Source organism: Acanthaster planci, linkage group LG16 (assembly GCF_054643075.1).
Source record: "Acanthaster planci isolate LZ-2023a linkage group LG16, COTS_SCS, whole genome shotgun sequence".
NCBI lineage: Eukaryota > Metazoa > Echinodermata > Asteroidea > Valvatida > Acanthasteridae > Acanthaster > Acanthaster planci.
The window spans coordinates 287,714-300,389 of NC_141792.1; the positions used below are offsets into that span (position 1 = coordinate 287,714).

Consider the following 12,676-nt stretch of genomic DNA (forward strand, 5'->3'; position numbering starts at 1 on the left):
CTGTTCTCTCATTTCAAGAACCCCACATTCTCATTGGATTTGCTCCTAAATGAATAGCTTTCTGTTACATGGAAGGTTAAAAGGCTATATGTGTTTGGATTTCCCCATGTGATCATGTAGCTATAACTTTCCTTTCTATTACATTGTGTCATCTAATTACAGGGCAGTGTAACACATTGTAATTCTTGCCATCTATTCCCACATATAAAATTCAATTGAAATACAAAGTCTTTCAAACACATAAGTCTGAAACTTTCCAGACTTTTCCCTATTAGCTACATTTTATTCACTTGCTTTTTTTTTCTTATGCAAAGTTAGTATTATTGTCACATTTAGTGATTTTTATAATGACGAAGGGTAATTTTGTTCACAAAATTCAAGTTCTGAAAAAAATTCTCAATAGAGGTCGGACAAATCCACTTGAGTAGTTGCTGGACTGCAAGCCACACCTTAGTTGCTTTAAACTACCTTCTGTTTACACTTACCCATAAGGCAATGAAATTAAACAAACTCATTCAGAACAGATCTTCCCAAAATTTGGAAATCATTAAGTGTGGAAAACTAAAAAAGTTGATTTTATGCCATAGTAATTCTTGATGAGTGATAATTGACATGTCTGGGTAGTTTGATAAGAATATGTAGCATTGAATCTCCTTCTACTATCAGCTAAAGCATACAGACTGGCTCACCCTTCCAAATCAACACTAGCCCAGCCTTTAGATCTCTGCAAATACAACATCAAAGGGCTAGACAAACTCACGGTGTGGTATCTAAACCGCAAGGAGTTGGTAGGGTGTATTCCTGGTATGAATGCAGGTCGTTTCCTGGGCAATTTGTTAAGTGTTTATCACTTGTTGAGGTGGAATCTTTGGGCGGATACTTAGATATCCTAGAGTGGAGTTTGTTTGAGGTTTGGCCCTTGGGGGGCCAGGGACAAAGATCAAATGCAGCCAAGAGACTGCCTTCCAGGCAGATCAATGTTTAACAGGATTTTGATTGATAGTAGGGATTTGGCGGGAAAGAAATCATCCATTAGTCCAAGTCATTTCTTAGAGTTTGATAAGGAATTATTTTCTTTTGATTATTTATTTGTCTGTTTTATAAAAAACAGATTCTCCAACACTCAGGATGGTTTCATGAGGCTGTCATTTTGTCAATCTGTCTGTGTCATTTTTTTATTAGAACATGCAAGCGTTATTTCTTATAATCAAACTTCACTCCCATGTTGTGTGAGTTAAACTTTGTGGAACAATTTCTGTTATTAAATAAGTACTACCCTACCTTTTTAAAGGACTTTAGTTTGTTTATGGATTTTGAGCAGTCAAAGAATTTAGGCCTATTCAGTAGAGAGATGTTTTGAAGTTTGATGAAATGATGGACTTGACTAGTTTTCATGTGCGATAGGTGTGAGTTACTTCTTCAACTTTTCTACCTGCACGTACAGTATGTTCGTTATCTGAACTCAATCCTCACAGACTAGTAGCTAGACCTGAGCACCCTTCATCGTCCATACCCACAACTGCACGTCTTAGCTCTACCCATCATCCACCTAGTTAAACCGCCCTCGTGGGACGATTTTGTTGAGTACCAGTGGCATCATACCGGACAGCATTAGACGTGGCGTAAGCGGGCTCTAATACTGTCTGGTAATGATGTTAATGGTGGTCAAAGAGCAGCAAGACACGTCCTGAATCGCCATGGCAACATTGCCACAGAGGCTTTGAGATGCGGAACCACAACATTTACATGTAGTTTTTGCTTTATGGTCACGTAGTTCATGATGTCTCAATGTTCAGTGTCACATCATTGTTCATTCAGTCAGCCATTTTGTCTTCACATACATACGTACACACTCCATAAACCAACGTACCAGAATACATGTACATGTACCTGTACTTTCCAATTTGATGTAAATTTTCGCAATAACATTTAACTGTACATTTGTATTCATTTGTAAATGCACTCATGTTCATACATTGTATCCATGACATCACTATGTACGTGTACTTTTACACATCATTTCATCAATGTGGTTTTTTGCATTGTTTAACAGACATGTTCACTGTGCAAGTATACAAATGCAGATGAAAATATGATTTGTAGAAATTTTGAGATGGAAAATTCTTGGTAATATGAAACTGCATAATGTCTGTTTTCAGTTCATTTAGTGTACGTATTTGACTTCAATGCCTAGAGTACATCCTGTTCAATGAAAAGTCATTGAATACCGCAAATAAACGCCCCCGCTATGGGTACATACATGCCATGTTAGCTGGACACACCTTAATCTGCTTGGCAAACATAGAGACTGTCAGACACTGATGAAAGCATGTTATATGGCCATTGATTCATCTATGTCAGGGCGATTACTAGATGCCATTAAGGACTCATTCCATGGTTCTTTGCCACAAGCAGGCCTTTTAGCCATTTTATGTCATAACAACATTCAATTACAGTAAGCAGCTACATGTTGAGCACAAGCAAGAAAATTCTGACCACTGAGTCAGAAGTTGCCATCTTTACTTGAAAACTTACCACTGTGAAATCTTCTTTTTATTTGTATAATTTCCCAAAGTATAATTACGACAATTGTCCAGCAAAATGTGAAGCATTCCCAAGTAGTTGGACCTCACTACCAATAGTTCAAGGAGTTTAGTAATAGATATTTTGTGCACTTTTCCATTTGTTATTGAGCTACAAGTACATTTTAAGTATTAACATTCTCTTTAAAGAGTGAAGACTGAAATGTTGGCATTAGCTGTTAGAGGTACATGTGTAGCCAGGCTTGTTTTCTTCTCTCTTTTTCATTTCAGCATAACAATGTGGGCATTCAGAAAGTTCTGTTGTACTTCATGGCATGTTTTGCAAATTTTCATTAACTTGGATGTTAGATTGGCGGACATCACACCTGTATTACTTCATGTTGATTGCTGAATGCATGTAGCCACATGCAGAAATGAAAGTACATGTACATGTAGTGGTTTTTATTTGCTTAAAGAAGGAAAAATAGTGTTTAGGTTAAATGGAGACTGAACTTCAGAGCATGGGGGGATAAATTGAAACAAGCTGCATTCCCAAAAAGTAAAGTGCATTTGGCCATTGGACTGACAACATTGACAGAAATGAAGAAAAGAAATGTGATTTTTCAGTTTTGATTCAGAGTTTTGGTGAACATTTGTATTGAGCCCTATCAGTGGAGTGTGGAACTGTGGAGGGACATCTGTTATAAAGTCTCTTTGTGTTCTGCTTCAACAATTTAATCAATAGAAATTGTCTGCAAATTCAATGCAGATGTTAGGTTGAAATAATGTGCATAGCCAATATGGGCCTTAGTAAACAGTAACTCAGGTTCAAATTAAAACATTTTAATGTGTAGGAATTGCCATCCAACACTTTATGGATAGCAGTATTTATGCACTTATTTGTGCTGTGTTGACCTGACTCAATGTCAGTATAATTCATTTTGATAGTAAGTTGTATTTCAAATGCAATAAAATATCATAATAAATGAATTAACACAACTTTGAACCATTTGTGGCTTTCCTTGAAATAAAATGATTACATTCAAGTTGTGATTGGACATTGTGTGTTGCTCTTTGTCTTTTATTTGTGTGAATTTTAAATTAGAATAAATTTATGCAGTTCTTACTTAAAACATGGGAACTTTTGTAGAATTCATTCATGGCTGTACCTAACCTGAGTAAATGTGAAGCTTTCAGGAAGTGTTTTGCGCTTGGGCCTTCATTTAAAGGAACTCATCAATTTCGCTTGAAACACTTAGACTGAATTTAATAAATTTATACCAAAAGCAGTGTACCACTTTAGGGTCAGATATGCAAATCAAAAGTTAAGCTGCCCGAGCAGATAATGTCGAGTACTCGGACTAATGGGTGAAAAGTACAACTGCCTTCATTACCTTGTCAGCTGTTGCCTAGCAACTAATAAATCATTAATGATGAATTGACAGTACAATTAGAACATACACACATGCATATCATTTCCACTTCAAATAAATGGATGAATCATTGTGGAGATTCTGTCAACGTTACACTGACATTAGTCTTTTAATGCAATGCTTTCAAGTTAGGGGTCATTACTTTCATGTCTGGACAACAACCACTATTTTGCCTATGCATTAAGCAGTTTGATGAATTGGGCTCTTACTAGGATTCTAATGGTAAATCATGGGTGTCTGGGAATATCCTTGGAAGTTCTTAAATTCTCTGAACTTTTCATACAATGTCCTTAAACATGTAAAAAATTCTGCAATTCACAATTTGTTGATTATGCATACAAAGGAAATGACAGGACAATAAAACATTCAAAAAGGATACATGAAATTCATGATGATATCCCATAATTTGGTGACTGAATTTGCACGGGGAAAAAGATTGTTATAACTGTGTGTCACATTTCATATGACCAGTTTCAAAACCAAATTTCCTTGTACATGTAGTATTGCTTCACTTGACAGGTGTCTGGTACAAGTCCATTCTCTATTATATTGTCCTTTCGAAACCTTCCATATTAATACAAACAGAACAATAATCTTGTCTTTCCGTTAAACGTGACCAGAAACATGCACATGTGCATGTCCATGTATGTAAACACACTCCATTCTTGTACAACCTTGGCCTTGTTTTGTGCTGGTTTCTACACCTTTGCGTATCATTGCATCTAAACAATTTGGCGCCCTCGTCAGACTATGTGCATGCATGGATAAAGCAGTTATTTTTGTTCTTTACACTTACATTGTACATCTTTTCTCAACATATTCCTCTACTTTGTACAGAGGTTAACTTGATGTGTCTCTAATTCTTCTCTCCTTTTGCTGGCTTTCAAAATGTTTCAAAGAAATTAACCACTTGTCTCAGACAATTATTGGTTTCTTTCGAAGTTCCAGTTCTACCTATTGATATTGCAAACATTCAAGCAGTGCCTGCCCCCTTTCATCCCACTGATTCCATATGATCCCAACAGATAGTGAAGTCTGTTTATTCTGTAGAAATCTGTGATTGAAAGAAGGTATTTACTCTGGGGGTTTGTTTATCCATATTCAGAGGGCATGAGGGAAATAATTGACCCAAGAATATGATGTAACCATGAAGGATTGTATTCCTAATCTTGCTGTATCTTTAAGTTGGATGCACTTGGTACCTGAACAAAAAAGGGAATGCATGCATACATACATGTACTTTTTAATGTCACATGTACATTCCATAGTCAAATATCCTTCAGACCAGTAGAGTTTGAAATTATGAACCAGTCCACCTGCTGGTACCTGTCTCTGTCCTCAGCATGTAATGCATCAGCTTGTAAACTCATTTTCTACACCAGGTTGAATCCTTTATTTCCTCATGAAATAGAAATATACCTTTGACTTTTAGTCCATAGAAGTACCCATTCAGATCAGTTCCTAAAATTTCTGTTGTGTAAAATTGTGCATGGAGGCCTAAAGTGTGATTAATATAAATGTATTGACAATCCTGTCTTGCGCAAGTACTGAGTTAAGTCGGGAGGTCATTAATCAATGAAATCCAACATTTCTATGTCAAAATCGTACACCCTCCCTATTCAGTATGATAAAGCATTGTCTGGTCTTGACCAGAGTCTACGTGCCTGTTCTCATTTCTCCAACAAACTTTTGTTCAGATTAAATCTGCATAAATAAGTCATGAACAAAGCTGTATTGTCAGCCACCAGGAGACAATTGCTTGATCGTTGGACTTGTCGAGAATTGTGATATTAATTGAAACGGATGCTGCATATTCAAGGCTTGGTGACCTCCACTTGACCTCACTTTTTATCTCAGTTTGGGATTGGTAGCTTTTTTATTCTTCCTCAGCAGAAAAGCTTACAGAACTACATGTACATTCTGAGTGTAGGGATGTTGGTTACTCCACTCTTTAACTGCTTGTTTCTACCCAGATGTTGCTAAGTTTATACATTTACTTGTTGCTAAAAATCTGATAAACATACCTTTCGTATTACTGAGTTTTGACATAAAATGTGTATTTTAGAGATGAAAAAAACACTTCTGGGGCATTTCTTATTTTGTCCACTTGTTTATGTGGTTCATGAAGTTACCGTTGAATTGTGTACATGCGTATTACAACTGGACAGGTGCTATTGATGAAATTTAATAACCAAACAATTTATTTTGGTAAGCACGTTGCCTGCCCTGAGAAGATGTACCAGCAACAGCTGTTTATCGAACATGTTCAAACTCATTGTGCAAGTCTACCAGCTTGCATTTTTGGTGACCTCTGTGGTTTAAAAGTACCAGTAGATATGCATGTAAAGACTGGTTTTACGTCAGGATTGTTCTACAGATTTGAAGTCCATTTTATTTTCAGTGACCCTGTCACATCTGACATATAATTTTGTAAGTTTAGAATAAATTCTTTAATTGTCAAGTAATACAAATTAATTTTTAATCACATGGAAAGAGTTTGAAGTTAGTAGTTGTGATATTTTTGTGTCAAATTACACAGCTTAGGTGTAACAGGGACCAAAAAATGTCACACTATATTCTGATATTAGACCCCGAATTTACAGAATGACTCATAGCAATCCTGTTGCAGGTCTCGTTAACACAATCATTTTTACTGAAGCCAAGAATCAATTTGTCTGTCACAAAACTCAGACTGAGTCTCTGGCATTTTGATGTTGACGTTTAATCTTAAGCTTGACCAAACTGAAAAGCACTGCACTCAGGTTTACTCCACAGCACAAGTGTGAAATTTTATGTCAATAATGAAAAATGGAATTGGACATTGCAAAGAGGTCTAACAAATTCCAACTTGTCTTTGTCTTCATTTCAGGCGGATATGCGGCTCATCAAAGAAATGAAAGAAAAAAACTTGGCTGAAATGAAAGATCCAGACCGTATGTGGTCATTGAGAATGAAATTCCTTGAGAGGGCTAAACATTACTTTGGGGTGCCATATGCTAAGCGATATCATGGTCCAGAAAGTAAGTATGATTTAAAAGTTTCTAATTCCATGGGATCCATGTTTGGATATCAACTTATGCAAGATCATTCCTCCATGATAAGACATATGAAAAGTTCTATGAATTTGGCAATGGAATTTAATGCATTGGGTTGGAATCCTCAGATGTGTTCCTCATAGGAGCAAATAGCTTAAGCTCATTACTACTCTCCCATCCCATTCAACTCCACCTAACCTTTTGCCCAACTCTGCCTTTTCTTCCAGGTCCAGACCACAATGCACCTCTGTTCCTGGACTGCTGTGGACTAGTCCGCCGTGTCTTGCTTGACCTCAAGGAAGACTTTGGCTTCAAGATAGGACGATGGAACCAGGCCTACCAATATGACACGCTGCCAATTACTATTCTGAAGGAGGAAGATATGAAACCGGGAGACCTTGTTTTTATTTCAGCCATCTACCACAACCTGAAGAGTATGTGGACATACAAGAATGAACATGTTCAGTAAATCAAGCTCTGAAGCAATTATGCAGTTACTGTCTTGACTATTTCTGCTCCCATTAGCATGTTCAGGTTTTTCAAGGCTAATTTTTAAAATTTTGAAGTGATTTTCCAAGTCTGATGTAAAAAAGTAAGATGTGAATTTAAAACTTGGAGAATGACCGGGAAGATTTTGAAATGAGAAGCATGAGTTGCATCACAAGTAAATCTTAAAATTTGATGATAATTTAATCAGTGGTATGTAAAAATCGTGTTAACATCATGTGTTGCCTTCCACTGTCTCATTGATTTAACATTTCCATTTCCACTTTATGGTTCCTAAATACAATATCCTGTGTATTTTTATTCACTTTATAATACAAAACAGGTAAGAAGCAAAAGCACAACATGGTACACGTTGAGATCTGGGCAGGCGAGGACGCTAAGACAATAGGGGCTCGATGGCAGCGGGGTCATGTTCAAGTCTTTGATTCCTACAAGTTTGAAGCCAAGAGTTACCATAGTATGGTGTATCACTTCAAGTCGATTGATACATGGCTGCAAGGAATATGTAGAAGGTATGTTAGTTACTGATCTGCTCCCAGGAATGGGTAACATAATAATTTAACGTAAAAATAAACATTAAGTCCTTGTTTTACAAAGATATACATGATTAAAAGAGGGCGTGTTGCATGTCATAGACAAAGTTCTGTGAGGCCGGAACACAGCTCATGCAGTATACATAACTTGTCTTCATTCGAAAACAGCAAACCTGTCAGGTTTGTTGCATCTTTTCATAATCACCCATCCTGACTCATCTTCAGTGAGGGATTATTTCTTTCTAATCTTAGCTGAGATTTGAGATAATTTTGCAAATATTATGTGATCTGCAGTTACTGTCCCGAGCATCCATGGGTGGTTACATCCTACCAACCAGGATGTAAGTCCATCTTTGTCATTCAGAATGAATCTGAGGAAGGCCAGGCTGCTCAAGATAGTGGAGAAGAAAGCTGCGAGGAAGATGAAGACCAGACAGAAAAGACCAACATGCTGGAGTATGGAAAAGAGGACAGGTCATATGTTTGTGCTGCGTCTGACACCGGATGTGAAGATGTCAAAGTGGAGGACAATTCTGAGACCAAAGATATTCAAAGACAACCAAAGATTACAGGGCAGTCAGAAGAACTTGAGAACCTCAGTGGTGGAAATGACCAATCCATAGCAGATGAATTGACAGAAGAAGAAGTAACTTACCAGGTGGACATTAATTATAAAATGGAGGCTGAGGAAGATCTATCACAGATTAAATTGCCTTGCCTCCAATGTGAATTTTTGGCACTGGAGGCCATGAATAGTTGCAAAGATAGTGACTGTTGCCATGACAACACTTCAGAGCCTCAGGATGGTGACGATGGGAAAAAGACAAGCTCATCAAGTGAATCAACTGAAAAAGGTTTACAGTTTGAACAATTGGAAGACTCAAAGTTTATCAGTAATCATGTTAAATTTGACCATGTCTAAAAAAGATATTAAGGGTTGCTTAATTGTAATTTTTTGGGATCTTGCCGTTGCTAGATTCTGGTGGATATTAAATGAAAATGTTTGGCAGACAAAGATTTGTGGGCCATGGCACTCAATCAGCTTGGATCATCTAACCAACAGTCATGTTGTTCAATTTTGAACTAATCAACAAACCTGGTGGAGTTGAATTTTTTAACACCTGATGCTATTTTTCCTTTTGTAAGACGAGACACATAAGAATGCCAAGTCCTCAACGGACACGCCGTCCTCACAGAAGAGCAACAGAAGAAAAGAAAGAAATGCTGATGAACTACCAGACCAAGGAGCAAAGTGTGTAACATCACCAAGAAGTGGAGTAGGTAGAGAGACAGGACCAGCCTTCTACATTGGAGGAGCTAATGGTGTAGCACTGTAAGTATTCCACCTGTTATCCTGTGATTCTGTGCATATCTAGACCGCCTCTGAATGACTTTTCAAAAGCAAGCAATAGCGTATAAAGGCTGGTATTTGAATGCCTAGCTTCCCAGAAAGTGGATAAGATGACTCCAAAAATAACTCCAAGCTCACCAGTTCAGGTTAATAATGTCATATGATGTGTTGGATTATGTGGAACATCAGCCAATATTAAAGGGAATTATAAGCAACTTGTGATAAGTAAAAGTGTATCTCCAAGAGTTTGCAACGCGTTTGCCAATCACAAGGCAAAAAATCTGACAACCCTTTCTAAACGTGCATTGGGTCGACAGATTTTGCGCACTATGCACAGTCAACATGTTTCAAACTCTTGGAGGCACACTATTGTGAAACGCAAAATTGTAAGTCACATTTTTCCTAGAATCCTTTTAGTTTAGGAGACATTCATCACTGCAGCAGTTTTTATGTTCCGTTTTATTATGCAGTACATGCTTTGTAAAAGCTGTTTTCTATTTAAATTATGTGTCTTCCTTCCTTGTTTGATTAAATGCCAGTTCATTATGATGTAATATTTAATTTTTCTGAATTTACATCAACTAAAAAAATACAGAGTGGAAGGCCCCCTTTTAGCCAAAGGCTGGCGACGAATACATGACAGAACAAATGAAAACTACAAACTGAAATGGGTTGAATTGAAATCGCACATCAACTACCATTCATTCAAAGCAGGTGAGTAATTAGTAAAAACAATGTCCAAACATGTGGAAGGTTCTTGCAAACAAAGCTCTGGTCAGTCAGTTGGTGGTAACTTGGAGATTTATTACAGTGTGTCTGCTTTTCAACTCTTCCGTCACCATATTGCATCATTTAACAAGTTGCATAGTATTGACGTTTTTAACCTTAAACTGGAATTTTTTAATTGTGATGTACTCAACCTCAGGAGAGCAGCTGGTCAACCGCATCCCAAACACTGGTTACCTAGCAACCAAGGTGGGTCTCCTTGAGACTCTGCGGGAGTATGAGCGAGTCAACCAGAGGATGCAGCGGGGAAAGAGCAGTCGACTACTCAAGATGGGAGATTTCTATCCTGAGTCATATAACCTTGACAACAAGGCAGACAGAGACTCATTCTTCCATAGACATCAAGGTCAGTGCTGTTTTCTCGGTAGTGAAATGTTTGGCAGGCTACCAGCCAAAATTTCATTTGATGTGTGTTGGTTTTAACTGGTTTTCAGTTTGGTCATTTAAAACTAAACTGGATCAAAATTATTTTCAGTTAAATTTCATCAGTGCGAGACAATACCCAAACTTGAACAAGATGTGTTGCTACAAATGCTGAAATTTCTGGAATGTAGAAACAAATGAGGCATTTTCATTTTCTTTACTTTTGTTCTTAAGATGGAGATACTTGGATTAGTAAACCAAACAGCATGAATCAAGGCAAGGGCATCTACCTGGTGAAAGATATCAGCAACATCCAACACAAATACCAGCTGATGGAAGAAAGTGGCACCACAATAGCACCACGTAGGGGGAACCAGTCAAGATTAATACAGAGGTAGGGATCAGCAGTCAACTGAGAGAAAGAAAGAGGTATAGGGGAAGAGTACATGATTGACAATCAGCCCATGTGCTAGCTAATGGAAGAAAACATGACAACTGTGACACCATGTGAAGTGAGCCAATCAAGAATTAGACAAATGTTAAAAGTCAATAAGAAGATATATTGTATTTTAGCATGTCTTAACCCCCCCCCCCGGAAAAAGAAAAATGCCTACATCATTGATAGAGTGTAATTTCTATTTCTTTCAGATACATACCAAACCCTCTCCTTTTGGACGGCAAGAAGTTTGATGTACGTGCCTACATGTTGATAGCTTGTACGACTCCATACATCGTGTTCTATCACTCTGGTTACCTCCGCCTGTCATGTGACTCGTATGATCCAACCAGTGATGATTTGGCACTCCATCTAACCAATCAGGTACAAGCTCAATGGCCTTTAGTAACATTATCAATTATCAATCCAAATCATCAGTCTCATCCTCATTGAAACAACTTGAAAACAATGAAGTGATACTGAGTGAAACATTGACTGTTAGGGAGATCCTGTTTTAAATTTCACATCTACCTGGTTGCTTCTGCCTAGCTCCGCCATCTGACCGGTTTCATAGCCTCAATTATCCTTTTCTGGCAATGACAGTTTGTACAGAAGAAGAAGCCAGGCTACCAAGATGTGAAGGAAGATACGGTGTGGAGCATGGAAAGATTCAATGATTATATCAACACACTGGCCAAGGAGAAAGGACTACCCAAAGACTGGGTGCTGAATCAGTTCACGGTAGACCAGCCATATTTCTTACGAAGGGGTCACCTTCAAGTCTATATCATGTTCACCACTATTTCAACTCTTCCCCAACCTCATTTCTGGTCAGAAGTTAACACAGAAATGGGTCCTCTAATCCGGACCATTTTGCCCCTCAAAGTGTAAATAGAGCTCCGTTTCTCCTGCTTTCATCAAACTTCCAGGACTGAAATTTCCTTCAACCCTTGTGGCTGTGCATCAGCTTTTGATAATGCAACACCTAAAAGAAATATTTCCTTAATTCAAAAATTTATTCTGGTTGGAGCTCAGTATTTCCATCAAAGTCTATTGGGCTTGATACAATTTTATTTTTGCTTTCCAAAGTATAAAGATAAATATTTGTCATTGTAATGTTGTCGCCAGAAACGGATGATGCAGATTATGACCCACTGTTTCAATGCCGTCAAGAATAAACTGCAATGCAAGCTGGGATACTTTGACCTTCTTGGCTTTGATTTCCTATTGGATGAGAGCATGAAGGTAAGTCAAACTCAGCAAGAATAAATTGAACTCTGTCGAGTATAGTTTTTTCTGTTTCTAGTGATGAAGATTCATGTAATCTTTGAATTATAATAATGCTCTAGTCAGCAAGTTTTGAAAAGACATCAATACCTCCCCTCTAAGAGAGTGCTACTCCTCTCCCCTCTGAAATTTTCACCCATTAATAGTGAAAAGTGACTTTGAGCTCTGTGTTTTTATTTCTCTCTAGGTGTATCTGTTGGAAGTGAACGTGAACCCTGCACTGCATACAAACTGTGAAACATTGAGAAACCGGTTACCACCGATCGTACATGAGACATTGGGTGAAGAACTCTTTCTGAAATCCCTACCATAATTCTCAACAAAGTGTTTCATTGAACTAACTATCCCTTCATGATATTCTGTTGTTTCAAACATTCTCTTCAGTGGTCCGGTGGTGAGATACTGTGCAGTTGGTCAGCTACT

General features: G+C 37.7%; 1 protein-coding gene across 1 annotated transcript in view; it reads left to right on the plus strand.

Annotated features, from left to right (window-relative positions):
• The window catches only part of LOC110984575 (uncharacterized), a 29,356-nt gene that overhangs the window by 13,961 nt on the left and 2,719 nt on the right, over positions 1 to 12,676 (plus strand). Inside the window, exons 2-13 of the mRNA XM_022244895.2 lie at positions 6,825 to 6,975; positions 7,218 to 7,424; positions 7,820 to 8,009; positions 8,325 to 8,884; positions 9,177 to 9,363; positions 9,977 to 10,095; positions 10,307 to 10,513; positions 10,765 to 10,924; positions 11,179 to 11,350; positions 11,570 to 11,707; positions 12,095 to 12,211; positions 12,441 to 12,534. Coding sequence (XP_022100587.2) covers positions 6,825 to 6,975; positions 7,218 to 7,424; positions 7,820 to 8,009; positions 8,325 to 8,884; positions 9,177 to 9,363; positions 9,977 to 10,095; positions 10,307 to 10,513; positions 10,765 to 10,924; positions 11,179 to 11,350; positions 11,570 to 11,707; positions 12,095 to 12,211; positions 12,441 to 12,534 — 2,302 coding nt within the window. The remainder of the gene's footprint in view (positions 1 to 6,824; positions 6,976 to 7,217; positions 7,425 to 7,819; positions 8,010 to 8,324; positions 8,885 to 9,176; positions 9,364 to 9,976; positions 10,096 to 10,306; positions 10,514 to 10,764; positions 10,925 to 11,178; positions 11,351 to 11,569; positions 11,708 to 12,094; positions 12,212 to 12,440; positions 12,535 to 12,676) is intronic.